The sequence below is a fragment of the Manis pentadactyla genome, chromosome 8, assembly GCF_030020395.1.
Source record: "Manis pentadactyla isolate mManPen7 chromosome 8, mManPen7.hap1, whole genome shotgun sequence".
Taxonomy (NCBI): Eukaryota; Metazoa; Chordata; class Mammalia; order Pholidota; family Manidae; genus Manis; species Manis pentadactyla.
In genome coordinates this window covers 92,986,255-93,009,192 of record NC_080026.1, presented here as the reverse complement: position 1 = coordinate 93,009,192, position 22,938 = coordinate 92,986,255, and the positions used below count along the sequence as shown (strand labels likewise).

Here is a 22,938-nt window from a genome sequence, read left to right as displayed (position 1 = left end):
ATCTCCTCAGGCAAGGGAAACAAAAGCAAAAATGAACGAATGGTGCTACATCAAACTAAAAAGCTTCTGTACAGCAAAGGACACCATCAACAGAACAAAAAGGCATCCTACAGTATGGGAGAATATATTTATAAATGACATCCAACAAGGGGTTAACATCCAAAATATATAAAGAACTCACATGCCTCATCACTGAAAAAGCAAATAACCTGATTAAAAAATGGGTGGAGGGTCTGAACAGATACTTCTCCAAAGAAGAAATTCAAATGGCCAACAGACACATGAAAAGATGCTCCACATAGCTAATTACCAAGGAAATGCAAATTAAAACCACAATGAGATATTACCTCACACCAGTTAGGATGGCCAACATGGAAAAGGCTAGGAACAAATGCTTGTGAAGATGCAGAGAAAGGGGAACCCTCGTACACTATTGGTGGGAATGTAAATTAGTTCCATCATTGCGGAAAGCAATATGGAGGGTCCTCAAAAAACTAAAAATAGATATACCATTTGACCCAGGAATTCCACTTTAGGAATTTACCCTAAGAAAACGAGATCCCAGAGTCAAAAAGATATTTGCACCCCTATGTTTGTCACAGCACTGTTTACAATATCCAAGATATGGAAACAACGTAATTGTCCATCAGTAGATAAATGGTTTTTTAAGAAGATGTGGTACGTATACACAATGGAATATTATTTAGCCATAAGAAGAAAAAAAAATCCTACCGTTTGTCACAACATGGATGGAGCTACAGGGTATTATGCTCAGTGAAATAAGCCAGGCGGAGAAAGAGATGTACCAAATGACTTCACTCATTAGTGGAGTGTAACAACAAAGCAAAACTGAAGGAACAAAACAGCAGCAGACTCACAGACTCCAAGGAGGGATTAGCAGTTACCAAAGGGAAGGGGTTGGGGAGGGTGGATGAGTAGGGAAGGAGAAGGGGATTGAGGGGCATTATGTTTGGCACACATGGTGTGTGTGGGGGTCACGGGGAAGGCAGCGTAGCACAGAGAAGGCAAGTACTGACTCTGTGGCATCTTTCTACGTTGATGCACAGTGACTGTGGTGGGGTGTGGAGGGGGACTTGGTAATATGGGTGAATGTAGTGACCACAATGTTGCTCATGTGAAATGTTCATAAGATTGTATATCAATAATACCTTAATAAAAAATAAAAACAAACAAACAAACAAACACCTTTCAGCACACTATGACTATGGGGGAAATACCTCAACTTGATAAAGAACATCTTAAAAGTCCTGTAGCTGACACGAGACTTGGAATGCTTTACCTCAAAGATTTGGAACCAGGCAAGGATATGTGCTTTCATCCTGAAAGTTCTAAGCACTGCAATAAGACAAGAAAAAGAAACAAAGGACATAGTTTAAAAATGAAGAAATAAAAGTGTCCCTGTTTGCTCATGACATGATTGTCTACATAGAAAACTCCAAGGAATCTACAAAAACAAAAACCCTCCTAGAACTAATAAATGAGTTCAGCAAGTTCTCAGGATACCAGATCAACATAAAACCTACTGGGTCATGCACACTCAGTCCTCAGAATGCTTTCCTTGACTTCCTGTCTCACTTGGAATAAATGCACTATCTTCCCAAGGTCTCTGAGACATTGCAGTACCAGTCTTATCTTTGCTGCTTTTCCTCTCTCACTCCACGCTCCAAGCACACTGACCTCTTTTCTGTTCCTTGGATGTGCCAAGTTCTTCCTATCCCAGGGCCTCTGTTCTTGTTACTTCCTCTTGTAACTTTTCCCTGGGCTCTTTGCACATCTGTTTGCTTCTCATCATTCACTCTGACCTTAAATGCCTTCCTAGCAATCTGAAATAATCTTATTTATCTGTTTTTCTTATTTATTACCTCCTCCCCTAGTAGTATATAAGCTCGTTAAGAGAAAGATCTAGTGTTTGCCCCCATTTCCCCGCAGTCATTCAGTGCCTGCCCAATGGTGGGTGCTGACTATTATGTGTTGAGTGAGCGAGTAGAGAAGTCAGTCTTTCTGATTGACTTTCCTGCAGGCATTGTGTCCCAGCTGCATCTATCTTCTATTTTCCCTTTTCATTCCTGCCTGTAATGTTAGTTTTATAATCTACTTAAAAGGCTTATAAAGGATTATAAAAGCCCTCATACTCCAACAATTACATTTCATGGATCTTCTACCTCTTTAACAAGTAATTCCATTTATTGAGTGCTTTTACTTTTCAAAGGTTATCCTTTTCATGCTCAAGCACCAGGCTGAGCATGTGGGTGCTTCATAAATATCTGTATTGTGAGCACATCCTGCCTTTCCCAGTACTCCCAGCTCATCCTTGCTGCCCTGCTCTGAGTGGGCCGGAAGACTTTTAGCATAAAGCCATCCAAAGAGAGGGTGGGCCCAAGGACACATGGGTCAGACCAGAACCAGGTCCTCTTGGTTCTCCCCTCTTCATTCATTCACCACTACCTCAGCAGGGAGTTGCTGAGTATCTACTCTGCCAACAGGTACTGCAGAGATTAGGCATGCAACACTGGGGAAAGGTGGGTGCTGGGATGACCCCCTTCTCTCGGGGAGCCTGGATGGAGTTCAAATCCTAGTTTGAGGATTGGGAGAGGAAAGTCAAGTATCTGGGGGAGAGGTTGGTGTTTGATCACTGTGTACAAGTTATTTCATCTCTCTGTAAATTGGGGGTAATTGGTGACAATAAAATTAAAATGATGATTTCACATAAACCCCCAGAGTAAGTACCTGTAACGTAGTAGTGCTCAATAGATGTTAGCTATCATTGTTACAAAACCCATACCCATTGAGCTAAATTTTGACATCGAGCAGAAGGTGTCTGTTCTGAAAACCCTGCCCCACTCAAGCTCATCACTTAAAACACTTTCTTAATGAAGCAGGAGCTTGATTGACTGCAGTGGGCTAACAGTGCATCTTTAGAGCACATCTGGGCTGCCTTGGAAGCCAGTAATGGTAAGCCTCTCCTTCCCATTTCAGTGCGGCCTTTTTGATAACTCTAATGCAGTTAAGGAGCTGAATGCCCAGGGTGCAACCCTGCCTGCCCAGCTGTCATCCCCTCTGTGCCTTTTGCTTCTCAGAAAAGCTGCGCTAGGGGAGAGGCTGCCCTTAGGCAGGTCCTCCTTGCAGCTGAGCCTTTTCTTAGAGCCTTCTGCTAAAAACAAGTGTGGCCTCTGAGAGCAGCCTTCCCTTGGGAATATGAAGCTGGGGCAGGGGGCAGTTTTGTGTCCTAAGTCTTTTAATCTTTAGAGCAGTGATCTCTGGAGAAGGATACACCGAGCAATGACTTGGGAAGCTGCCTAAGCTCTATTGAGTGGAAAAAGCAGTTCTCAAAAGAGCACATAAATTATGATTCCATTTTTGTTTTTTTAAAACAATACCTGTCTATCCATGTACCCATCCATTAGTATGTGTATAGAAAAATATGGAAGAATGCATATGAAACAATCCTCTTTAGGGGTGGAAATACGTGGGATTTTCATTTTTCTATGTTGTATATTTTTGTGATATCTGTATTTTTAGAATGAGCATGCACCACTTTTGTAAGCAGAAAATGCATTTAAATAATAAATGTTTCAGTGAGGACAGGAGGCCAGTTTTGCACCAGGAACAAATAATCCCAATTTCAGTGGCTTAAAACAACAAAATCTTGTATTTACAGTTGGGATAGCATTCTGGTTTCTGTGAGAGATATCAGCACTGTTCTTATGTCTGAATGCTAGGCTACCTGCCACTTGCAGTAGGGATTGAGAACTGGACGACTCTTCTCGAGAAAATTGCTTCAGCACAAGCAAGTCTATGTGCAGTGGAAAAAATATTAAAACAGTGATAACAAATATCTCCCTTGGTGATAACAGATTTCAGCAACAACATCTGATTTTAAGCAGTGCACCTGCCTGAAGCTTCTTCAAGATAAACTTGCAAACATTATTCTTCCTTAGCTAAAATCAAGTGGCCTTGTGTGTGTCAGGGTGTTGAAAGTCATAAGTAGAGTGGCTAAAAGCCACTGGACCCTGGAGCCAGACTGGCCTGAGGTCAGAACTTGGCTGTGCCATTTCAAACATCCTGATCTGTAAAGTGGGATCCTATCTATACCCACTTAAGTGGGTCATCATAAGGGTTAAGTTGAGGTAAAACATGGTAGACACTGAAAAAAGGGTACCAGCATTTTATGAGTGCTCAAGGAGCTTAGGTGTATTTATTACTAGGTAACAAGTCACCTGTGTAGTCATCTCCAGAGCGTGCCTGCTGTTCCTGAGAACATTGACCCAAGGAGTCCAGACTGAGAGCTATGCCTTTGGGATGGATTGCCTAGTCAGCAGATAGTCTATAATTTGATAGGAGTGAGTGTTGTCCTTTTCCAGAATGGGGTCCCACCAGATTCCAGACCCACTGCAAAGTCATAAGGGTCAAAGTAGCTCATAAAGAAGAGCCTGTTGTTCAGAGTGGTTCTTGAACAAACATTTCTGGAGGCAGGAATGCCTTGTTTGGCTTGTACTTTTTAATTAACTGTGCTGGGTGAATGAGCAGTCTTGACTTACTGACACCTAGGGCATCAGAATGTAGGGAGTTGGCATTGGATTGTAAAGTCTGGAAGGGTAAGCCTTCCACGGGTCTATCAGGCTCTGAGCCTCTCCACTCGCAGGGCCATCATTGTCTCCATTCAACTCTGCTTAAAAAGTGCTTTGTCTTCCCTTTTGGAGGCCGCCCATAGTGCTTTTGGAGCCAGTTTCAGATTTCAGCTGCCCCTCTTGCTTCCTGTGTCATGTTGGGCTAACCATCTGATTTCTCTGTACCCCAAGTTTTTTCACCTCTAAAAAAAGAGATGATAAAATTTACCTCTGAGGTGCTGCGAAAATTAAAGGAGATGATGTGTATATAGCACTTGGCATATAGGAGGTGCTCAATAAGCATTTAATTCCTTCCTTTCATAAGGTGTAGGAAAGAGAAGGGACATTCCTCATTTTACAGTCTGGAAAGCCTAGCCCATGGACACATGGTGGCTTGCCTAGGATGACTGCGACTCAGAAACTAAGCAGGGATTTGACTAGTCACGGGTCTTTGCATCTACTGACCCTGTAACCACTTTTCACTGGTTCTAGGCCCCACTTAAGGAACATGTATTGAGCGAGCATTCTGGGTAGAGGGTCCCTGCCCTCTTACTTCTCTCCCAGCTGCAAGAGGAGTGGGTGTGATCATGCAAAAGCCTTAGGACAGTGTTCATTCTAGCAGCACATGAGGGAAGGAGATTTGCAGAGCCTTTGAGTCATGGCTGGAGCAAGATAGAGACATAGAGAAAAGCTATTGAACAGCAGGGAAAGAGACCCAGCAGGACAAGCTAAGCATTTATTAAAACATCAGTCACATGAAAAGCTTTCCAGCTCCCCAGCCATGGAGAAGCTCCCAGCTGATTTTGGGCACATCTCCCCAGCAGGTGGCTCAGCTCCTCTTCTGTCCTGTGGACATACAAACTGGGCTTCACGTGGAGGTGTGTTCAGCCTCCCAGACAGGCTCTGTTCTGCCATGGTTCGTTCCATGCAGCCCTGCTCCGATCTTGGCAGCTGGATGGCTCCCTCTCCCACTCTACTTCCCCGAAGAGATGGGGCTCTCTTTTCACTTCCCCTTTCCTTTATCTGTGGATCTCAAGGAACATGGAAACATATGACACCAGGCATGGATCTGCTAGGTGTGTGTCACCCTGGGCAGGTTACGTGACCTCTGTGAGCCTCACTTTGCTCATCCATAAATTTGGGTAGGAATTTTGGGGGAGGATTATATGAGATTTCACAAACAACTAATGAATACATTGCCTGGCATATAATGTCACTCAGTAAACATCCATACATTCATACCTGTCCCTTCTGTCTCCTTTGTCACCAGCCCCTTTGTCACATACTTTGTGGCCAGCATTGGGTCCTTCTGGGTCATCGCAGTCCTGGCTTCCCTGCCCCTGTGCAGGCTGCACACGGAGGCAAGCTCCTAAGAGGCCCCAAGAAGCCCCCTCTAGGGTTCTGATCTGCTTTGGGGCTGTAATTAGACTCAGGCCCAAAAAGATTTGATAAAAGGCTGTCTTTTTTTTTTTTTTTTTAAGTAACGATTCTGAACGTGTAAGTAAATGCTCTTCCCCAGCTCATCAGCAGTTACCCTTGTTGCCCCCCGAGCTGTGGGGTCTGGCCCTGTAGTGTAAAGGGTGTGGGCCAGCAGGCTGTGGGACCACCTGCAGACTCATATGCACTCTGTGTGATGCTGAGGCCCTGTTTATGAGGTCCCCGCTGCTTGGTCTTCCACACACCTGCTCCACAAAGGCCTCAGGACCCTGCGGAGGCATCTGAAGCAGCAAGGGATAGTTTTGTGTTTACTATAGCTTCAGGCAAAGAGCATTTTCTTCTCTTCTATGCCCAAGTTTGGGGTGGTTAGAAATACAAGTCTAGTAGGTAAGTCAGTACTAATTGGATTACTGGATTCACTAGGTGCCATGCTTGTTTTACGGTATCTATCTGCCTGTCTGTTGTCCAGCCATCCTTCTGTGTAGCTCACATATGTAGATTTGCATAGTATTTATTTTGTGCCTACCTGCTCAAAGCCTTTTTCATGTATTAATTAACTTAAATTCACAGCAATCCTATAGGAAGGTCTAGTACTGTTCTCATCTTACAGATGAGGGAACAGAGTTAAAGATTAACAATTTGCTTAAGGTCACACAGTCAGGAAGTGTCAGTCTGAATCTGAGCCTGAGGACACCAGACTCGAGCCTGTGTTTGTCATGCCCGCACTGTACAGCCTCTTACTGCAAGCCATGGGAGGAGGCTGAGGGGCCTCCCCATCTGTGTGGGGCCGTCCAATGTGTAACCCCGCGGATGGGATCTGCCAGGAGGATGCAGCAAGTTCCAGGAAGGGAGGACCCAGAGGGAAACAGAAACCAACCTGGGGACAGCCGAGACAGCTGAGGACATTGCGTAGCACTGAGTGGTGCCTGCCGCCGAGCTCAGCAAATGGAGCTGTGCCCTCGAAAATGCCCTGTGATCCCCAGATGCTGCCCTGTAAAGGCCAGGCTGGCTCCCCGGGTGGCTCATGAGAGGCTCACTGGCAGGCTGGCTGTGAACCGGGGATTTGGAAGTGTCACAGCAGCCAGACCAACAGAGCAAGGCAGGCTCATTCCCAGAAGACGAGGGCTTGGAGAAACACTCTGCACAGGAGCGAGCAGCCAGGGGGACTGGACCATGTTCTCGTCTGAGAGCAAATGTCCATTCTAGGGAAGTGGCTTCTGAGAGATCCCTCAAGGCAGCCACCCCCTGGAGGGCATCTGGAATGTGCTCTCCACACCCGTCTCCACTGGCTTAGATCTGCCTGGGGCCCAGATTCTTCACCTGGCAACAGTGTACAGTAAGAGTTGAATAATTTTAGGGAAAGCAGTAACAACTTTTTCCATTTTTATGTAAGTGAAAAAGAACACATCAATTTGAGGAAAAACGATATATGTAAAATAGAATTTGGCAAAATTGTAAGGGTCATACTCAAATCCATTCATTTATTCATTTGTGTACTCACCAAATGTTTATTGGGTACTCACCACTGTGTACCAGGCAGTTGTGGGCACTTTTCTAAAACAGAGGCAAAGCCCCACCTCATGCAGCTTCCATCTTTATCCCTTCCATCCTGGGGGGAGGCAGACAATGTACAAACAAGTTGTGTTAGGTAACAATGATGCCAAGAAGGTAAATATCACAGGGAAAGGGGACAGAAACCGATGGAGAGGATCCTATTTTGGAGAGGGTGACATTTGAGCAAAGATACAAATTAAGTGATGTACAAGCCTTGCAAATGTTTTGGTAAAGAACATTATAGAAAAAGGGAACTGCGAGTGCAAAGACCCTGAGGCAGCAATGTGCTCAGAGTGTTTGATGAAACACTGTCTGGCAAAGGCATGCTTGGGGGCTAGATGTTCTCCAGTGTCCCTCCCAACACTGTGACATTCTAACCAATGTGGGTAGGGACATTTTCTGGCTTCAGGTGTGGCTACCGAAGAACCTGACTACTGGAGGGGTCTTGGGTTTGTGTGGGGTGAGTTGTGGTTCTGCTGATGGAGCCTTGGGTTCAGGATATCCCTGAAAGTGGGAAAATAAGAGGCAGGCCAGGACGCCTGCATCACAAAGCTGCCTCCTAAGGAGAAAAGAGTCATATTCATCAAATATTTACAGAGCGACTGTAAGGTGCCCCTCAGAGGGAGCTGTATGGAAGGAGAAAACAGGAATCAGCTACTGTTCCCACCCGCCAGAGCCACAGTGTGCAAGAGCAGGGGACCTGCAGTATGGCTAGTGCTCAGGTGTGTGTGGGTGCAGAGGGCTCTCCAAGTGGGCCTCTGCCCTCACTGCACAACCCTAGCAGGGGCTCTTGGGACCTGAGAGCAGCTCATCTCCCCCAACTCAGGGTGGCATCATGGGGGATGAAGAGCAGGTACCATGGAGTGCAGAGGGAGGAGCAGGGCCAGCTATGTAATTGATGGGGCCCAGTGCAAAAACAGAAATGCAGGTTTCTCATTCAGAAAGTAGGAGCAAAATGCCACTAAAGGACCATAATAAGCTTTTTCCTTTCTTCTGTGGTCTCTCTCTGTGTGCCATGTTGCTTTTCATTTGCCATTTAATGTCCTTCTAAGTAAGGAAAACTTAAATAAATTATTAGCATGACTTTTACCACCCATCATTTTACTGTGCAGTGCCAATCTTAAATGCATATATCAGAGCATTTAACTTGCATGTGGAATTGTGAAATTACACAATTGTATTTTCAGATTCCAGAGGGTGCGTCGAGTGGGCCAGAAAGACAAACTCAAGCTAGACTCAGGAAGGTTGGAAAGAGGAAGAGAGGAAGTAAGGACTCTCATTAGTGTCTAGGGTCGTCCCTGCATTACAGGCATGAACCTTCAGGCCTGACAGCTTCCACCAGATGCTGGACCTCCACTCTTCCCTGGCCAAGGAGGTGCAGCCAGACATCCTAAGGATATTTAACCTCTGCCTCAGGAAGGGCTCAGTACCTGGGTCAGGGGTGGGCGAGAGGCTCCTTCCTGCCAAGGATCAGCCTCCAGCTGCCATCCACCAGACACACTTTGGTGATGCCGGTCCAGGGCGCAGAGTACCAGGGGAAGCTGCCACTGTGCTCCACTCCAAGAAGCCACAGGTACATGTGCCTGACTGACCCTCCCTGTGCCCAGGTACCTGCTGGGAATGGAGAGATGCAACAGGGCAGGAGAGCAGGGGCGAAGAGGGGGAGGCCAGCATGTCCTGGGGCATGAAGGCACAGGAGAGAGCAGGCTGCCAGGAACCCGTCCTGTTAAGGTGGTGGGAGGCGGAACCAGGTGTGACTAGGACTCCATGACTCTGGCTCTAGTTACAAAACACAGGTTCCAGGATAAAATTATTAGGACATGGCAGCACAGAACATTCGATCCCAAGCACGGGATAACCCCTTCTGAGCCTGGGAGCCTGTGTGACTTCACTGGTCGCAAGCCCACGAAGCCGGTCCCTGGAGAGGAGAGCTGAGGTCACCCTGGGCCTCAGTTTCCTTTAGGTCAGACAAGGTGAGGAGGTTCCCCCGAGTCTTGTAACAAAGGAGCGTTCACTGTAAGGTCACATGTGGACGGGGCTGGGAAACCAGCTGAAACCCAGGCCCTGTGGGGCCCTGCCTCATCACCTCACTCTCGTGGTAATTCTGCTTCTCTGACTCTCCTGCTTACCTGCTGCCGGCTGGTTTCTTCTGCTAACTAGGTTCCTCCTAATGTTTATTGAGTATGTACTATGTGCTAGACACTGTGCTAAGCACTGTACAGACATCTGGTCTTTACAACAGCACTGCACTGTAATACTAGCAGCATGTACAAATGCCAAATGCTTACTGCGTCTGGGCCCCAAGCCAGGTGCTTTTCCCATTGAATGGATTTAACCCTCCAACAACCATCTGAGGCAGGCCTTATTATTAGACTCTTTCTACAGGTGAGGAAACTAAGACCTACAGGACTTAAGTAACTGAGTGAACAACTTGTAGGAGGCCCACTTGGGTTTGAGCCAGGCAGTGGGGGCCCCAGATCCCCACTCTTAAGTCCTACATTATGCTGCCTCCCCGCTCCCCATTGACTCTTGGTTTCTGCCCCTCATCCCTGTCCTTGCCCAGGGCCCCCAAAGGCTCCCTCCCAGCTTCTCTCTGTGGAACACAGCATGTCAGCTGCAGCCTCCACCATGCCTGGCACTGCCCTGGCCAGATTCCCAACAGAGGGACCCCCCCCAGCTGCTGGTCAGCTTTCAGATTAGTTGCTCTGAGGGCAGGAGCCCACACTCATCTGGCCACCTGAGGCTGGGCAAGGGAGCAGCGTCATGTCACACAGAAAGCTTAGCCACCCCTGGTGGCTGCTTGAGCAGGGAGGGTGCTGAAAAGTGGTGTGCCTCGGATGGGCTGCCCAAGCTGACCTGTCCTGTCAAGGCTTGGAGTGAGGCCTTGTCTGAGGGAGTTGCCAGCGCATCCTGACCTTTGGGCCCAGGCTTTTGTTAGGGGAGCCTTCATTCCAAGATCAAAGCAGGGAGCCCAGCTCTATGATGGGTGGCAGGCCCCAGGCAGTGGCAGGAGCTATGCCTTTTCTCACATACACTGGAATCAGCCCCTGCTGGGAGCCTCCTGGCGGCCTGGGGTTTCCTGCTGTCTCCTCCAGGGGCGGCCAGCAGTCCCTGTGGTCTCTAGGTTGCTCCCTCTCTCCTGTCCTTTCTCTTCCTCGCCCACACGCAGAACTCCACCTGGAAGGGAACTTCCTGCACCGCCTCCCCAGTGAGGTCAGCGCCCTGCAGCACCTCAAGGCCATTGACCTGTCCCGGAACCAGTTCCACGACTTCCCTGAGCAGCTCACCACCCTGCCAGCGCTGGAGACCATCAACCTGGAAGAGAACGAGATCGTGGGTGAGTGGAGCCAGCCCACCATCCCCTGCCCATCCCTCTCTCTGCGTTCCTACATCTGAGCTGTCTTTCCTGAGGGGGGCTTATAGAACCCAGGCATGGGGCCCTGGAGTCAGACTTGGACAGACATGAGGGCAGGCTTGGGCTTCCTGGAACGAGACAGCTGAACATAGGCACTGCACCTGGGAAGGTAACCGCTCGCGGCCCTGCCACTGCTGGGGGCTGAGTTGGACATTAGCTCTCACCTGGCAGGGAGAAGGCCTCAGCTTTCCCCACAGCAAGTCCTGACTAGCTGGGCCACCTTGGACCACAAGCTGTCAGTCTCCTGTCTCCATCTGCCAGCCTAGGCTGTCTCTAAGACCCTTCAGCTTAGACTCTGTACATGTTTACTCCCTGATCCCTGCCCTCCTTCCTGGCCTTCACAGAGAGCACTTCACCATTATTCAGCAGGGCCATGAGGCAAAGCATGTGTCAAAACATCTCTGTGCCTTCTAGTACAAATACACGTGCCCTAGGCAACAGGAGAGTCTTGGATCCTGGTCTGAGATGTGCCCTCTGCAAACAACAGACCCCAGTGAGTGCTTCCCTTCCAGCCGTTACATACCTCTTGGTCTCATCAGGACCTGAGCATCCTCTCCAGCTTTTGTCTAACCACCGCCCACACTCCAGGACCCAGCACTCACCAGGCTCCCTCTGCACCCCTCCTCTTCAGCTTTTTCCAGCTGCCTTGGTGTGCTGTGGAAGCCAGTCTCCAGCCCCAGTTTCTCCACCTATGACATTGACTCTAAAATTGATGGTGTCAGTAATAACCCCCTTTGGTTGTGCTTTTATTTTTGGAAGTCCTTTCATAGCTATTATGCCATTTGATTAAAAGTAAGAGCTCTCTAGTGGTTTTGAGCTGCTTGATGGAGAGCAGCCTGCCTCGTGTGGTGGTGAGTGATGGTTCTGTGAGGGATGCTGTTGGCAGGACGCTGGCCCTGGCTGAGTGGAAGGTGGGGCCCGCTAACCACTATGGTTCTGGGTCCTTTCTTTTACAGATGGGTAAATGGAGGCTCAGAGAGGTTAGGAGAGTACATCAGGTGGCACAGTGAACCTGCAGTAGTGCCAGGACAAGAGTATGTGATTCTAAAACTCAGCTCTATGCCTGGGATGGGGTCCCTTGCCTGGCATCTGGGAAGGCCGTGGGGATGGACTCCAAGACCAGGGTCCCTGAGTGGCTTGCCCCTGGATTGGCCCCCCTGGTCACCCGGGCCCTGGTGCTGCCTTTAGGTGGAAGGAACATGCCCAAGGTACCTTTTCACTGTGCTGCCCTGACCACCCAGTGTCTTGCTCTGAGCCCTTCCTTCGTGGCAGGCCCTCCTTGTGGACCTTTCCTCCCCTGCCTCATAGTCTTTGAGGGTGTTCCTGTGCCTCCACTGCTTCGCTGCTTATCCAAATGGGCAGTAACCCGGCAAGGTTCCTGCAGGCTGATGCCAAGACCAGAGCTGGGTATGGAGGTGCAGGCAGGTCAGGACAGGCTTTGGCCATCGGCTTCCGCACTTCCTCACAGCCTCCTGGGAAAACTCACATCACCTCTCTGAGCCTTAGCTTCTTCTCTACTTTCAAACAGAGGTTCTCCCAGCCCACCCAGGAGGTGGCTTTCCCCCAGGCAGGGTTGTGGGGTGAGTGGGCATCTATGCTGACTGACTGTAGTACAAGAGTGACTTTCCCCAAAGTGGCAGAGCATGGTGGCACATGCCCTAATCCCTCCTTTGCCACAAGGCCAACAGTATCCCTCAGCAGCAACAGCTCCCAGAGCAAAGATCACTGTTGTGATTCATTCTGTCTTTCAGCAGAGTGACAGTAATAACTGCACTTGGAAGCATGTTACAGTTTACCAAGAATGCTCATGCACAGTCCTAAGGCAGCAGAGTGAACGTCCCCATTTGATAGATACAGTAACTGAGGCTCTAAGATTCCCCTACCTTCAAGGTCAAATGTCTGTTGCACGCCTGGCCAGATAAAAGAGACATCAGTCACTGGGCTGCAGTTCCCAGTCAGTTCAACCTGTGAGCGAGCCCCGTGCTGCCCAGTCTGGGCCAGGCCTGCGGGATGTGGAGATGTAGGGGACTGCCCCTGCTCAGCAGAGGATTCTGGTTTCCCTAAGTGCCCAGCAGCTCCCAGAGGTGCTCAGTGGATCCCAGGGGCTGTCACTGTGGGAGGCCTTGGGGTTCTCCCATCCCTCCAGATGGGTCACGGAGGCAGCTGTTGTTCTCTTGATAGAGTCTCCCCACTTCTGTTTTCTACCTTTCCTTGATCCATCCTGGTTTTTTGAATTGCTTCCTAACTCCCAAACCAATGGGAGGGTCAGGCCTTCCTAGCTCACGTGGAGGGAGGAGGGTTGTAATCAGCGTGAAGAGGACGGAGGCTGCGCAGCCCTTCATTATGGAAATAATTTTGCACTACTCACCGGTTGTAGCTGATCTGCAGGATCTCATGATGATAATTGTAGTACGAGCTTAGGGTGCCTGAAGAGTCACTTATTTTTCCCTTTCAGAGCCCTCAGGGGATATTGGGAAATTTGTAGTGTTTTTGAGAAATAAATTTGAGATACGTGAATTGCCTTGAAGCCTCAAGTAATTAGAGAGCAGGCAGCTCTGAAAACAGCCCCACCTTCAGCCCAAGGAGGCTTGCTCTGAAGGGGCCTCCCCAGAAGGGGCCCCCAGACTGGCCCCAGGAAGACCTGGAGGCCTGCAGCATTCTGGAAGCTGCCAAGGCCAACTCCATCACCTTCTGGTTTCTGAGTAGTGCTGCTACCTATTTTCCATCACTCTCTGGGCACTGACAAGGGGAGTCAGGGCTCCAGTCCATAGAGGGGAGAAGCGACAGGACTGGAGTAGGCATTGTGCACGAGAGAGGCAGGGATACTTCTGTGTGCTTCCTGATACCAGCTGCCCGTAGTTGTAGTGCTCAGAAGAAGCTGCATGTCCTCAGGTCATATATCTGGGTAACATGTGGTGGCCTCTTTGCTGGCCACCTTGTACAAATATCCTCTGGTCTGTGGGTGTGGTATGGTCTCCATGTCCCCTGAGCTCTGGAGCCGCCCTGCTCCCTGCTGCACCCAACATTGAGCCTGGTGTCTGGCATCCAGTAGGTGCTCAGCTGGTTGGGAGCAGGAATTCCAAAACCTGGGAGGCCCCCTAAAGTGACTGAGGCATGAAAGAGCAGATTGTTTCAAGTTGCTGGCTATGACCTGCTGATGAGTTAGGAAGTCAGATCAGTAGACTGAGACCAGCATGTGATGGTGTGCATCCCTTGGAGCATGGTAAATGCTGCTTTGCTTTACAGTGTGCACGCACACACACACACACGACATATGCACTGGGTCATGGTGTAAAAATGTATTTATTACTCTGGGTCATAATGAAAAAAACATTGAAAGCTACTCCTATGAGTTGTCCTGCAGAGATTTGGGGATTTGTTCTCTGCCAGTCTGGCATCCTGTGCCCCAGCTACACCACAATCTTCCCTCCTCTCATCTCCACCCATGTCTCTGTCCATTGTGTCGCCACCACCCCACATCTGGTGGCTGGTTGGTGGGAGTTGAGTGAGGATGGACAGGGAGACCTTGGCTGAGAGAGTGAGCTCTCTACTCACCTGAGTGTGGAGCCAGGTAGAGGGCAGGTTCAGTCCCTACCCCATCCCTCCTCACCAGCCCTCCACAGCCTGCGCCCTCAGTCAGGAAGTCCTGGCCAAGTCCCGTGAGCCTACAGGTCTGGGCCGGGTTCAGATGAACACGAAGTAGTGCAGATCAGGGGACCGCTTCCCTACCCAGCTTGCCCCCTGGTGCACACACAGCTACAGGTGCCCCCATCCCAATGGGAGTCTTCCTGGGTCCTTGGGGACAAGCCTGCCAGGACATGGTCGCTTTTTCTAGGCACTGCCAAGAAGGAGAAAAGGATTAGCAATTCAGACAACAGTGAATTACAAGTTTCTGGATATGGGATGGTCCCTATATTTTCCAAGCCAGAAAGTGGTATATGGAAGCTTCCAAGTATTTATAAACAAGACAGCTTGGGGAAGGACTTCCTGGGTCCTTGGGGAGAATTAGGGACTACAAAGATGAGTGAGGTGCAGGTCCTTACAGCCAGGAAGAGAAGGGTGAGTGCAAGAGATTCTGAGTTACTATATAAGACAGGTGCCAGGGGAGGACTCCCAGGCCAAGGGTGATGGTCCATGTGTCCCTGTGAGGTGGCGGTCGCAGGAGAGCCCAGGGATGGTGTCAGAGGAGCCAGAGGCATTTTCTCTATGAGCAATGACAGTGGGGACATGATGGATCCCTCTTGTCAAAACTAGGAAGTCAGCTCTTTCTCTGCAGCAGCTGTCACGTGACTTGAAGGTGGGGGCAGGGGCAGCACGAAGGCCTGCTTGTTCGCAAGTACTTGACGCTGCATGGTGACTCAGCAGATTCCTGGAGCATTGTGGGGGTGAAGAGAAAATCATTTTGCTTAGCAGGAGAATATTTTGATTAAGCTAGAATTTAACTTTCTGTAGCCCTCAATTTGCTGGGGGTTTCTCCCCAGCGTATCCACTGTTCCAAAGAAAGCAGGATATCACAGGAAAACACCCTCTTATTAAGAATTTAATAAATATTTGAAAAAGCATAGTATCTGTGTTATGTAGGGATGCTTTGGGCTGCATCTACTTAAAATTCTGTTCTCATACTGTTTTACCTCTTACTGTCAAGGCCAGTATTTCTTAAAGTGGGATCCCAGGATGAGCCCATCACCTGAGAACTTGTTAGAAATGCACATTCTCAGGTCCCTCCCCAGACCTCCTCAGTCAGAAACTGGGCCGTGGGGGGTTGTTTAACAAGCCGTCCCCTCCTGGTGATTCGGCTGTGTCTGATGTTTAAGAACCTCTGCTGAGGCTCTGGCTTCTTAAAGTGTCAGTCCCGGACCCGCAGCCTGGGCATCACCAGGGAGCTTGTTAGACATGCAGAACGCTGGGCTCCACCTCTAGCCTCCCAAAGCAGAATCTGCACCTGAGTAAGACCCCCAAGGGATTTCTGTGCACAGTGGGCTAAGAAATGCTGGTCCGGGGCCCTTCTCTGAGGCACCAGGTGCGTCTCGGGCAACTGGCTGTGCTGATGTCCCTGTCATCCTCCCAAGCAAAGCTTCCCCTTCAGCCTCACCGAATTCCTCAGGGTACACACCTCAGATCCTACATCTGAATCCCCCGGGGTGCTGTTAGAAAGGCAGGCTCCCAGGTCCTCTCTCAGACCTATCAAGTCAGAATATCTGTGGGCGGGGCCCAGGAATCTGCATTTCTAACAAGTGACCTAGGTTGGGACCGGGGGTTATTGATTGAGAATCTATGTGAACTGACGTCTCTACATCTTCTCTTCCTGTCCCCATATGCTCCCAGTCAGTGCTTGGCCCTGCCTCCTCTGCCTCCTGAATCATCTGTGGCAACCGGTTCCTCCTTTCATATTTCATACCCACCTACCCCCTTTTGTCTTTCATCATAGTTTGTCTGGGCATGGTACCAACCCACAAACATAAGTTTTCCACAAGTACAGGACCCTTGTCCCCGGGATACAAGAATGGAAATGGGGGCCACGTGGAGACTTGGAGCCTGCCTGGCCCAGGGCATCACTGGAGGCCCAGGCACTGTGTCACAGCACCCTCTCCCTTCCCTGGGCAGGCAGGGGCAGGGCAGGTCCTTACAGGGAACCACAGCTTCACTCTGGCCTCCAGCAAGAGAGGAAAGCCTCCAGGATGTGGTGTCTCCACCAGCCCCACTGGCCTGGGGCACAAATGCCTACCAGGACCTCAGGATCCCCTTCTCCTGGCATTCACATCACTGTTCCGGCCTCACAGAATAAATTGATCTCCACCATGGGGGCAGCCCATGGCTTTATTTCACTTTGGGGGCTCAGCCAAGCTGCCCCCCAGTGAGAGGTTCTGCAGGCCCTGGTTGCTCTCGGACCTTACCTGTGGTCGGGGATGAGAAGAACACTGCATACCAAGGGCTGAGTGAGTGGTGCACATGGACCTGGGCGGAGGAGAACTTCTGGAGGAGTGAGAGCCAGCGGGAGCCGTCCTTTTGTTCCACAGCACAGCCCCACTGTTCCTTTGGTGAGACAGGAGGAGACTCTCAGTACTAGTTCTTTCACTGGAACCCAGGAAATGGATTTTATTTTTATTTATTTATTTATTTTTATTTTGGTATCATTCATATACAATCACGTGAGCAACATTGTGGTTACTAGATTCCCCCCATTATCAAGTCCCCACCACATACCCCATTACAGTCACTGTCCATCAGCGTAGTAAGATGCTATGGAGTCATTCCTGGTCTTCTCTGTTGTACTGCCTTTCCTGTGCCCCCAACCTACACTATGTGCTGATTGTAATGCCCCTTTTCCCCCCTTATCCCTCCCTTCCCACCCATCCTCCCCAGTCCCTTTCCCTTTGGTAACCAACAGTTCCTTCCTGGAGTCTGTGAGTCTGCTGCTCTTTTGTTCCTTCAGTTTTTGCTTTGTTCTTCTGCTTCACAGATGAGTGAAATCATTTGGTACTTGACTTTCTCTGCTGGGCTTATTTCACTGAGCATAATACCCTCTAGCTCCATCCATGTTGTTGCAAATGGTAGGATTTGTTCTCTTCTTATGGCTGAATAATATTCCACTGTGTATATGTACCACATCTTCTTTATCCATTCATCTACTGATGGACATTTAGGTTGCTTCCATTTCTTGGCTATTGTAAGTAATAGGAAATGGATTTTAAACAGAGGAAACCCAAGAGGAGCAGAAGTGGAAATATGCTCTACTTGATCTAAAGAGATAAAAGTGTACAGACTTTTCAAAACCTAATAGTTGTGGATGCCTAGCACAGCTCCATTATCTCATTTAATCTGTGCAAGCCTCCCTTCTTGATAGGTGGTGTTATCTCCCCTTGACAGCCAGGAAGATAGGCTCAGAGAGGTTAAGCAGCCTGCACAACATTGTGGAGGCAGGATTTGAACCCAGGTCTTTGGTGCTCCAAAGCTTGCCAGACCTTAATTTGATGGAGGAGGAGGGTGTAGGTAGCTGCATGGAGAAGCAGGTGCAGGATGCCACATGTCTGGTAGGCACCCCAAAACTGTGTGCCATTTCCAGTTGGCAGGGCATGAGGGGATAGCTTTCCCACCGGCCTCCAGCAGCTCAGGTGGGAGTCCTGCAGTTGCAGAGAAAGCAGCTCTCCTAGGAGGGGGTCACACTTGGAGACCTTGCTGGCTGATATTTTACAAGAGGCTGATTAGCAAACACATTTTCCGTAGTTCCCTGCCTACCACCAAAGGCCAACAGCCCCTAAGGCAGGTGAAAGCAGAGAAGCTGGCCTATGCCCTCCTTTGCCTTCCCCATGAGGCTGCCGGGCTCTGTTGGGGACAGGGACGGTGTAATCTGAGTGTGGATTCATAAGTGGTATGCTCTGGGACCTCCAGCAGCAGTGAGCTGCTCTGTCCATAGCTTCTGCCCAGAGCTGTAAAAGTAACACATGAAATGTGGCTGGTTACATCTTTTGAGCTCCATTATTTCCTGTTTTGCACCACTAGGGGTTTAACCAATCTGTGGTTGTGGGCAGTTGAAGCCCTGCCAGGCTTTAAAGGAAAGATCCATTCCTAGTGAGATCTCACATTAAGGGGAAACTGTGCCAAGGCTGAGGGAATCTTGGCCCAAGAGAATGCTTTTTGACACAAGGCCCAGCCTCCTGGTAGACCAGACAGACAGTGACATAGTGGGGGACTCAGGTCTCTCCAGCTTGCCAGGGCAGGTGCCTGGATCTGTAAGTGCCAGCCGGCTGCCCTCAGACCTTCCCCTGCACCAAAGAGGCCGCTCAAGCCATGAGCAGGAAAGGCTTCTCAGTGTTTCCTTGGGCCTGTCTCCCTGTCTTCACTCTGGGCGGCACAGAAAGGGAGATCCCTGCGGTGATACGAAAGCAGAAGTTAGGGCCGACTCCTCTTCTGCCTCCTTCACTCTTCTTCTTATGACATGTGGCCCCCTTTAGGGTAAAGAGCCTCTGAATTGGACTCCACCCAGCCCTGACCATGTTCCAGTGCTTCTCCCCTCCCTCGGCTTCTCAGAGTTGCTTCTTAGAGTTTTATAGCAGAAAAGCCGTGGGTCTAAAGCTCCACTCCCATCATTAACATGAGCAAGTCAGCTCTCCTCTGCGATCTGCCATCTCCTCCCTGCTGCAGAGTTGGGAGGACAATTCCACTCTTTGGGGCTGGAATCAGGGTTCACTGTGATCACTTCCCACCATCTGCTGGTCCTTCTGCCCTTCAGTCTGCTTGGAATCCTGACCACATGCACCCGCTCAGCCTCCCCTCCTGCCCTCGCCTCCACTCCTTGCCTTCCAGCTTACTGGACCTCTTTTTGCATTGACCTGGAAGCCAGGACAGAGGAGGTAGGGGACACTGCTAAATCTTTGGACAGAGGCTAACCAGTGGGCGACAGCATCCAGGACAGCATCACCTGGTCAAAAAAGTTTTGTCTAAGTTGTCTTTCCAGAGGATTCTGAGTGGTCAGCCCCCAGCAGAATTTGGGGCTCCAAGGATAGATCTAAGCTCAACTGTGGGAATGTGTAGCTGCCCGCCCCTGGGCACTGGGTTTGGATTTCCCTCTGAGCAGTCAGCTGGTGACAGTCTGAGCCTTGCCCTGCACCCCTAACTCATTCCTACCTGGTGGTTCCTTTAAGAGCTTTTCTTCTTCTTTTTCCAAACTGTAAAGGAGGATTTAGAGGCTGACAGTGATCTGAGCAGAAAGATTTGTAAAGTTGGTATCAGCAACCTTAATTTCCAAGCAAGGAGTCATTTGCACATCCACCCAAGGAGAAAAACCTTTGCGGGGAGGCAATTATTTTTCCTGTCACCTGCATGTCCTACCACCCCTCACTTCCAGACACTTGGCAAACGCAGATGAGGCAGTTCTAGTCCTCGTGCAAGTGTAAGGTACACACACGCCTGCCAGCTGTGAGGGAGGGGATAGCAGGCACTTGAGAAGTGACCCCAAGTCATTCTTTTCTGAGACCCTCCCAGGGGCATCTAACTGAACAGCTGGAGGAACCAGAAGAGGCCCAGAGCAGCCTGAGTTTGAGGGTAGGGAGTGGCATGGGACCCAGGCCTTTCAGTGGCCAGAGTGCAGGGGGAGAGGTGGAGGGAGAGCAGAGACTTCAGCAGGGTGGAGGGATGGGCCCAGGAGAGCAAGGATGGGAAATTTGACTGGGGAGCTAAATGCCAGGCAACTCAAGTCACTTCTTTGGCTGTCTCCAGAGCAGCCACTAAGACCATGTTGTTTCTGAAGAGAATTTTTATGATCCAGCTTTGACTGCATAGTGGACCCAGGGGTGTGCAGCAGCCAAAGGCTGTGGGCCCACTCGAAGCCCATTAGCCCACCCATGCTGCCAGCCAGGCACGTCCATGGAAGAGGGAATTGTAGCGGTCTTTTCTCCTCCTTTCTCTTTTCCTGCAGCTTGTACTTAAGGAAAAAGTGTCTCTAGGTTTGTTAGTGGATTCTTCAGACACTGTGTGCTCCCCATCCTCATGACAGGTACCTGCTGCATTCTCTACCCTTCAGTAAGCCATACTCCTCAGGGAGCACCTTATGGTTCTCTCTGCTGGCCCCTGTGGCCCCACAAGGCAGAAGACTCTCTTACAAATGGGAGGCTGAGGTTCAGAAGAGCTAAGGGGCCTGCCTGAGTTTGCACAGCTTGACATGACAGATCTGAGGCTTAGGGCTTGGCTCTCTGCCCTGTCCACTCTCCCGAATGGCCTCTCTTTCTGGAGGGCACTTGAACCCCCTGATCCACACAGCCTTCCCTGAGAGCTGCAGGATTCAGCTTGCAGGATTGTCATGCCTGAGGGCAGGGGCTACGTCTGTTTTTCTCCTGTGCCAGCACCCACCCCCAGCATGCTCTGTCCAGGGATTTGTGGGTGGGGGAGGTGCAGTCACTGCCCCCACCTGGTGCCCTCCAAGCCTTCTGAAGGGACAGACCCTTCAGACTTCACGGACAGCTGTGAGGGAGGGATGTAGATGTGCATGTGGCCTGAGAGCCCTCTTGTTACAGGCATGGTCTCCTGTCCATCCAGGTTACCATAGTTTGCCTGCTTGTCTCCTGTGGCATTTGGAGTGGGGGCATGAAGCGCAGTTCAGCTCAGCACAGCATCCATGTTCTTAGTTCAGGTCTCCAAGCACCAAGAGCTGTGTCAAGACTGAGATATGCGGACAGCACCAGCTGCCAGGCCAGCCCGGATTCTTGAACATTCATGTGCCTGCAGCCACCCAGGGAGGCTTGGGCGGCCTCCCAGGGGCTGCACAAGACATGAGGCACTAGGGCTGCAGCGCTGCTCCTCTGCATCTTTACACAGCCCCCGAGGTGCCATTGTAAGGAGATGTCCCGAAGGTGCAGGCTTCACACTCAGCTGGCTGGGATTCTCGGGGATAGAGACAGAGAATGTGAAGGCCCTGAAAAATTGGGCATTCTGGCTGAAAAGAGACCATTCAGGTCAGAAGTGGGACAGCCAGGCATGTGCAGTCTCTCTAGTGCACTCCCACTGGGGGCAGGGCATAGGTGCTGTGGGTGCCATGATTTATTTCTAAGCTGTCGAGGAAGTCAGAGAACTTGGGCCCTGGGCCACCAGGTTAGGAGTGCCTCAGATCCCAATCCCAGAAGGGACCTTACCTGTCATGGGTCCCAGCCGCACCCAAAGTGGGAATCAGAATTCTGTCACTCGTCTGTTTTGGGAAGCTCACTCAGTACCCCTTGCCACCTCCCTGGGCCCAAACTCTTCCTCCTCTCAGTGTCCTTTTAGACTCGGTGGTACCACAGGAATGAAAAATAGTGCTCTGGAGTGACCATTTTCATCATCTTGCCTATAGTGGGTCCCACTGGCATGAAACAAGTTTGCCAGCCAGTAGTGCTAATGACTAATGAAGTCAAACTGACCTTGGGGAGGTAATTTTCTCTAAATACTGCCCACTCTAATTCTGCCATTATTGATTACTTAAAGGTTCTACAAATACAGACAAGAGTCTGGGAAGGCTGTCCATAGTGGGAGGCAGGCTGGATCCATCTGCACAGGTGGGAGGAGGGTCAGACAGGGCATGGGGTCACTGACTGGCACCTTGTGGAATAATAGGAAGATGCAGTGGACTGTGCCCCACAGGTACCAGCGTTCATGGTATTCGGTCCAGGTTGGGGTCCTTCCTTGCCGTGGCTGCTCTGTGGCTTTAATCCCCACTTAGGACACTAGACCTTGAAACTGAAGCCCATTACCACCACCACCAAATGCTTGTGGGCCACAGGAGAGTCAAAGGAACTTTATCTTGGCTTCATAAAAGGATTCTAGAACCTCATATCCTACATTTTGCAGTCACAGGCTGAAAGATGAAGTAGCCCTGGAATGCCTTATGGACTGGTAGGCTCTTGTTGTCTTAATAGTTATCTGTAATAATATTAACAGTTGGAATGTCTAACAATAGAAACAGGAGTCAAAATAGCCATAATAATGTGACCAACTTGTAACCTGAAAAGATGTTTTCAGCATGTCATTAAGAAAAACATATTAATCTCACAGTATCTGGGAGGCTATTTTTGAAATACAGATGTATGTACATACACACACGTGCATATTAAAAAACTGATAAGACCATATACCAACATATTAACCATGATTGGTTATAGATGGTGGAACATGGGTGATTTTTGCTCATTAATATTTTCTCTCTTTCTGGTTAATATCCAAAATATATAAAGAATTTTTTTAAAAAACCCAATTAAAAAATGGGCAGAGGACCTGAACAGACATTTCTCCAGAGAAGAAATACAGATGGCCAAAAGGCACATGAAAAGATGTCCCACATTGCTACTCATTAGGAAAGTGCAAATCAAAATCATAAGGAGATATCACTTCACACTGGTTAGAATGGCCACTATCCAAAAGACAAGAAATAATAAATGT

At 49.6% G+C, this 22,938-nt stretch overlaps 1 protein-coding gene across 2 annotated transcripts in view; it reads left to right on the top strand.

Annotated features, from left to right (window-relative positions):
• LRRC20 (leucine rich repeat containing 20) overlaps positions 1–22,938 on the top strand; it is an 82,897-nt gene that overhangs the window by 47,218 nt on the left and 12,741 nt on the right. For both annotated transcript variants that reach the window (XM_057505938.1, XM_036928727.2), the window contains exon 4: positions 10,789–10,956. In XM_057505938.1, coding sequence (XP_057361921.1) covers positions 10,789–10,956 — 168 coding nt within the window. The remainder of the gene's footprint in view (positions 1–10,788; positions 10,957–22,938) is intronic.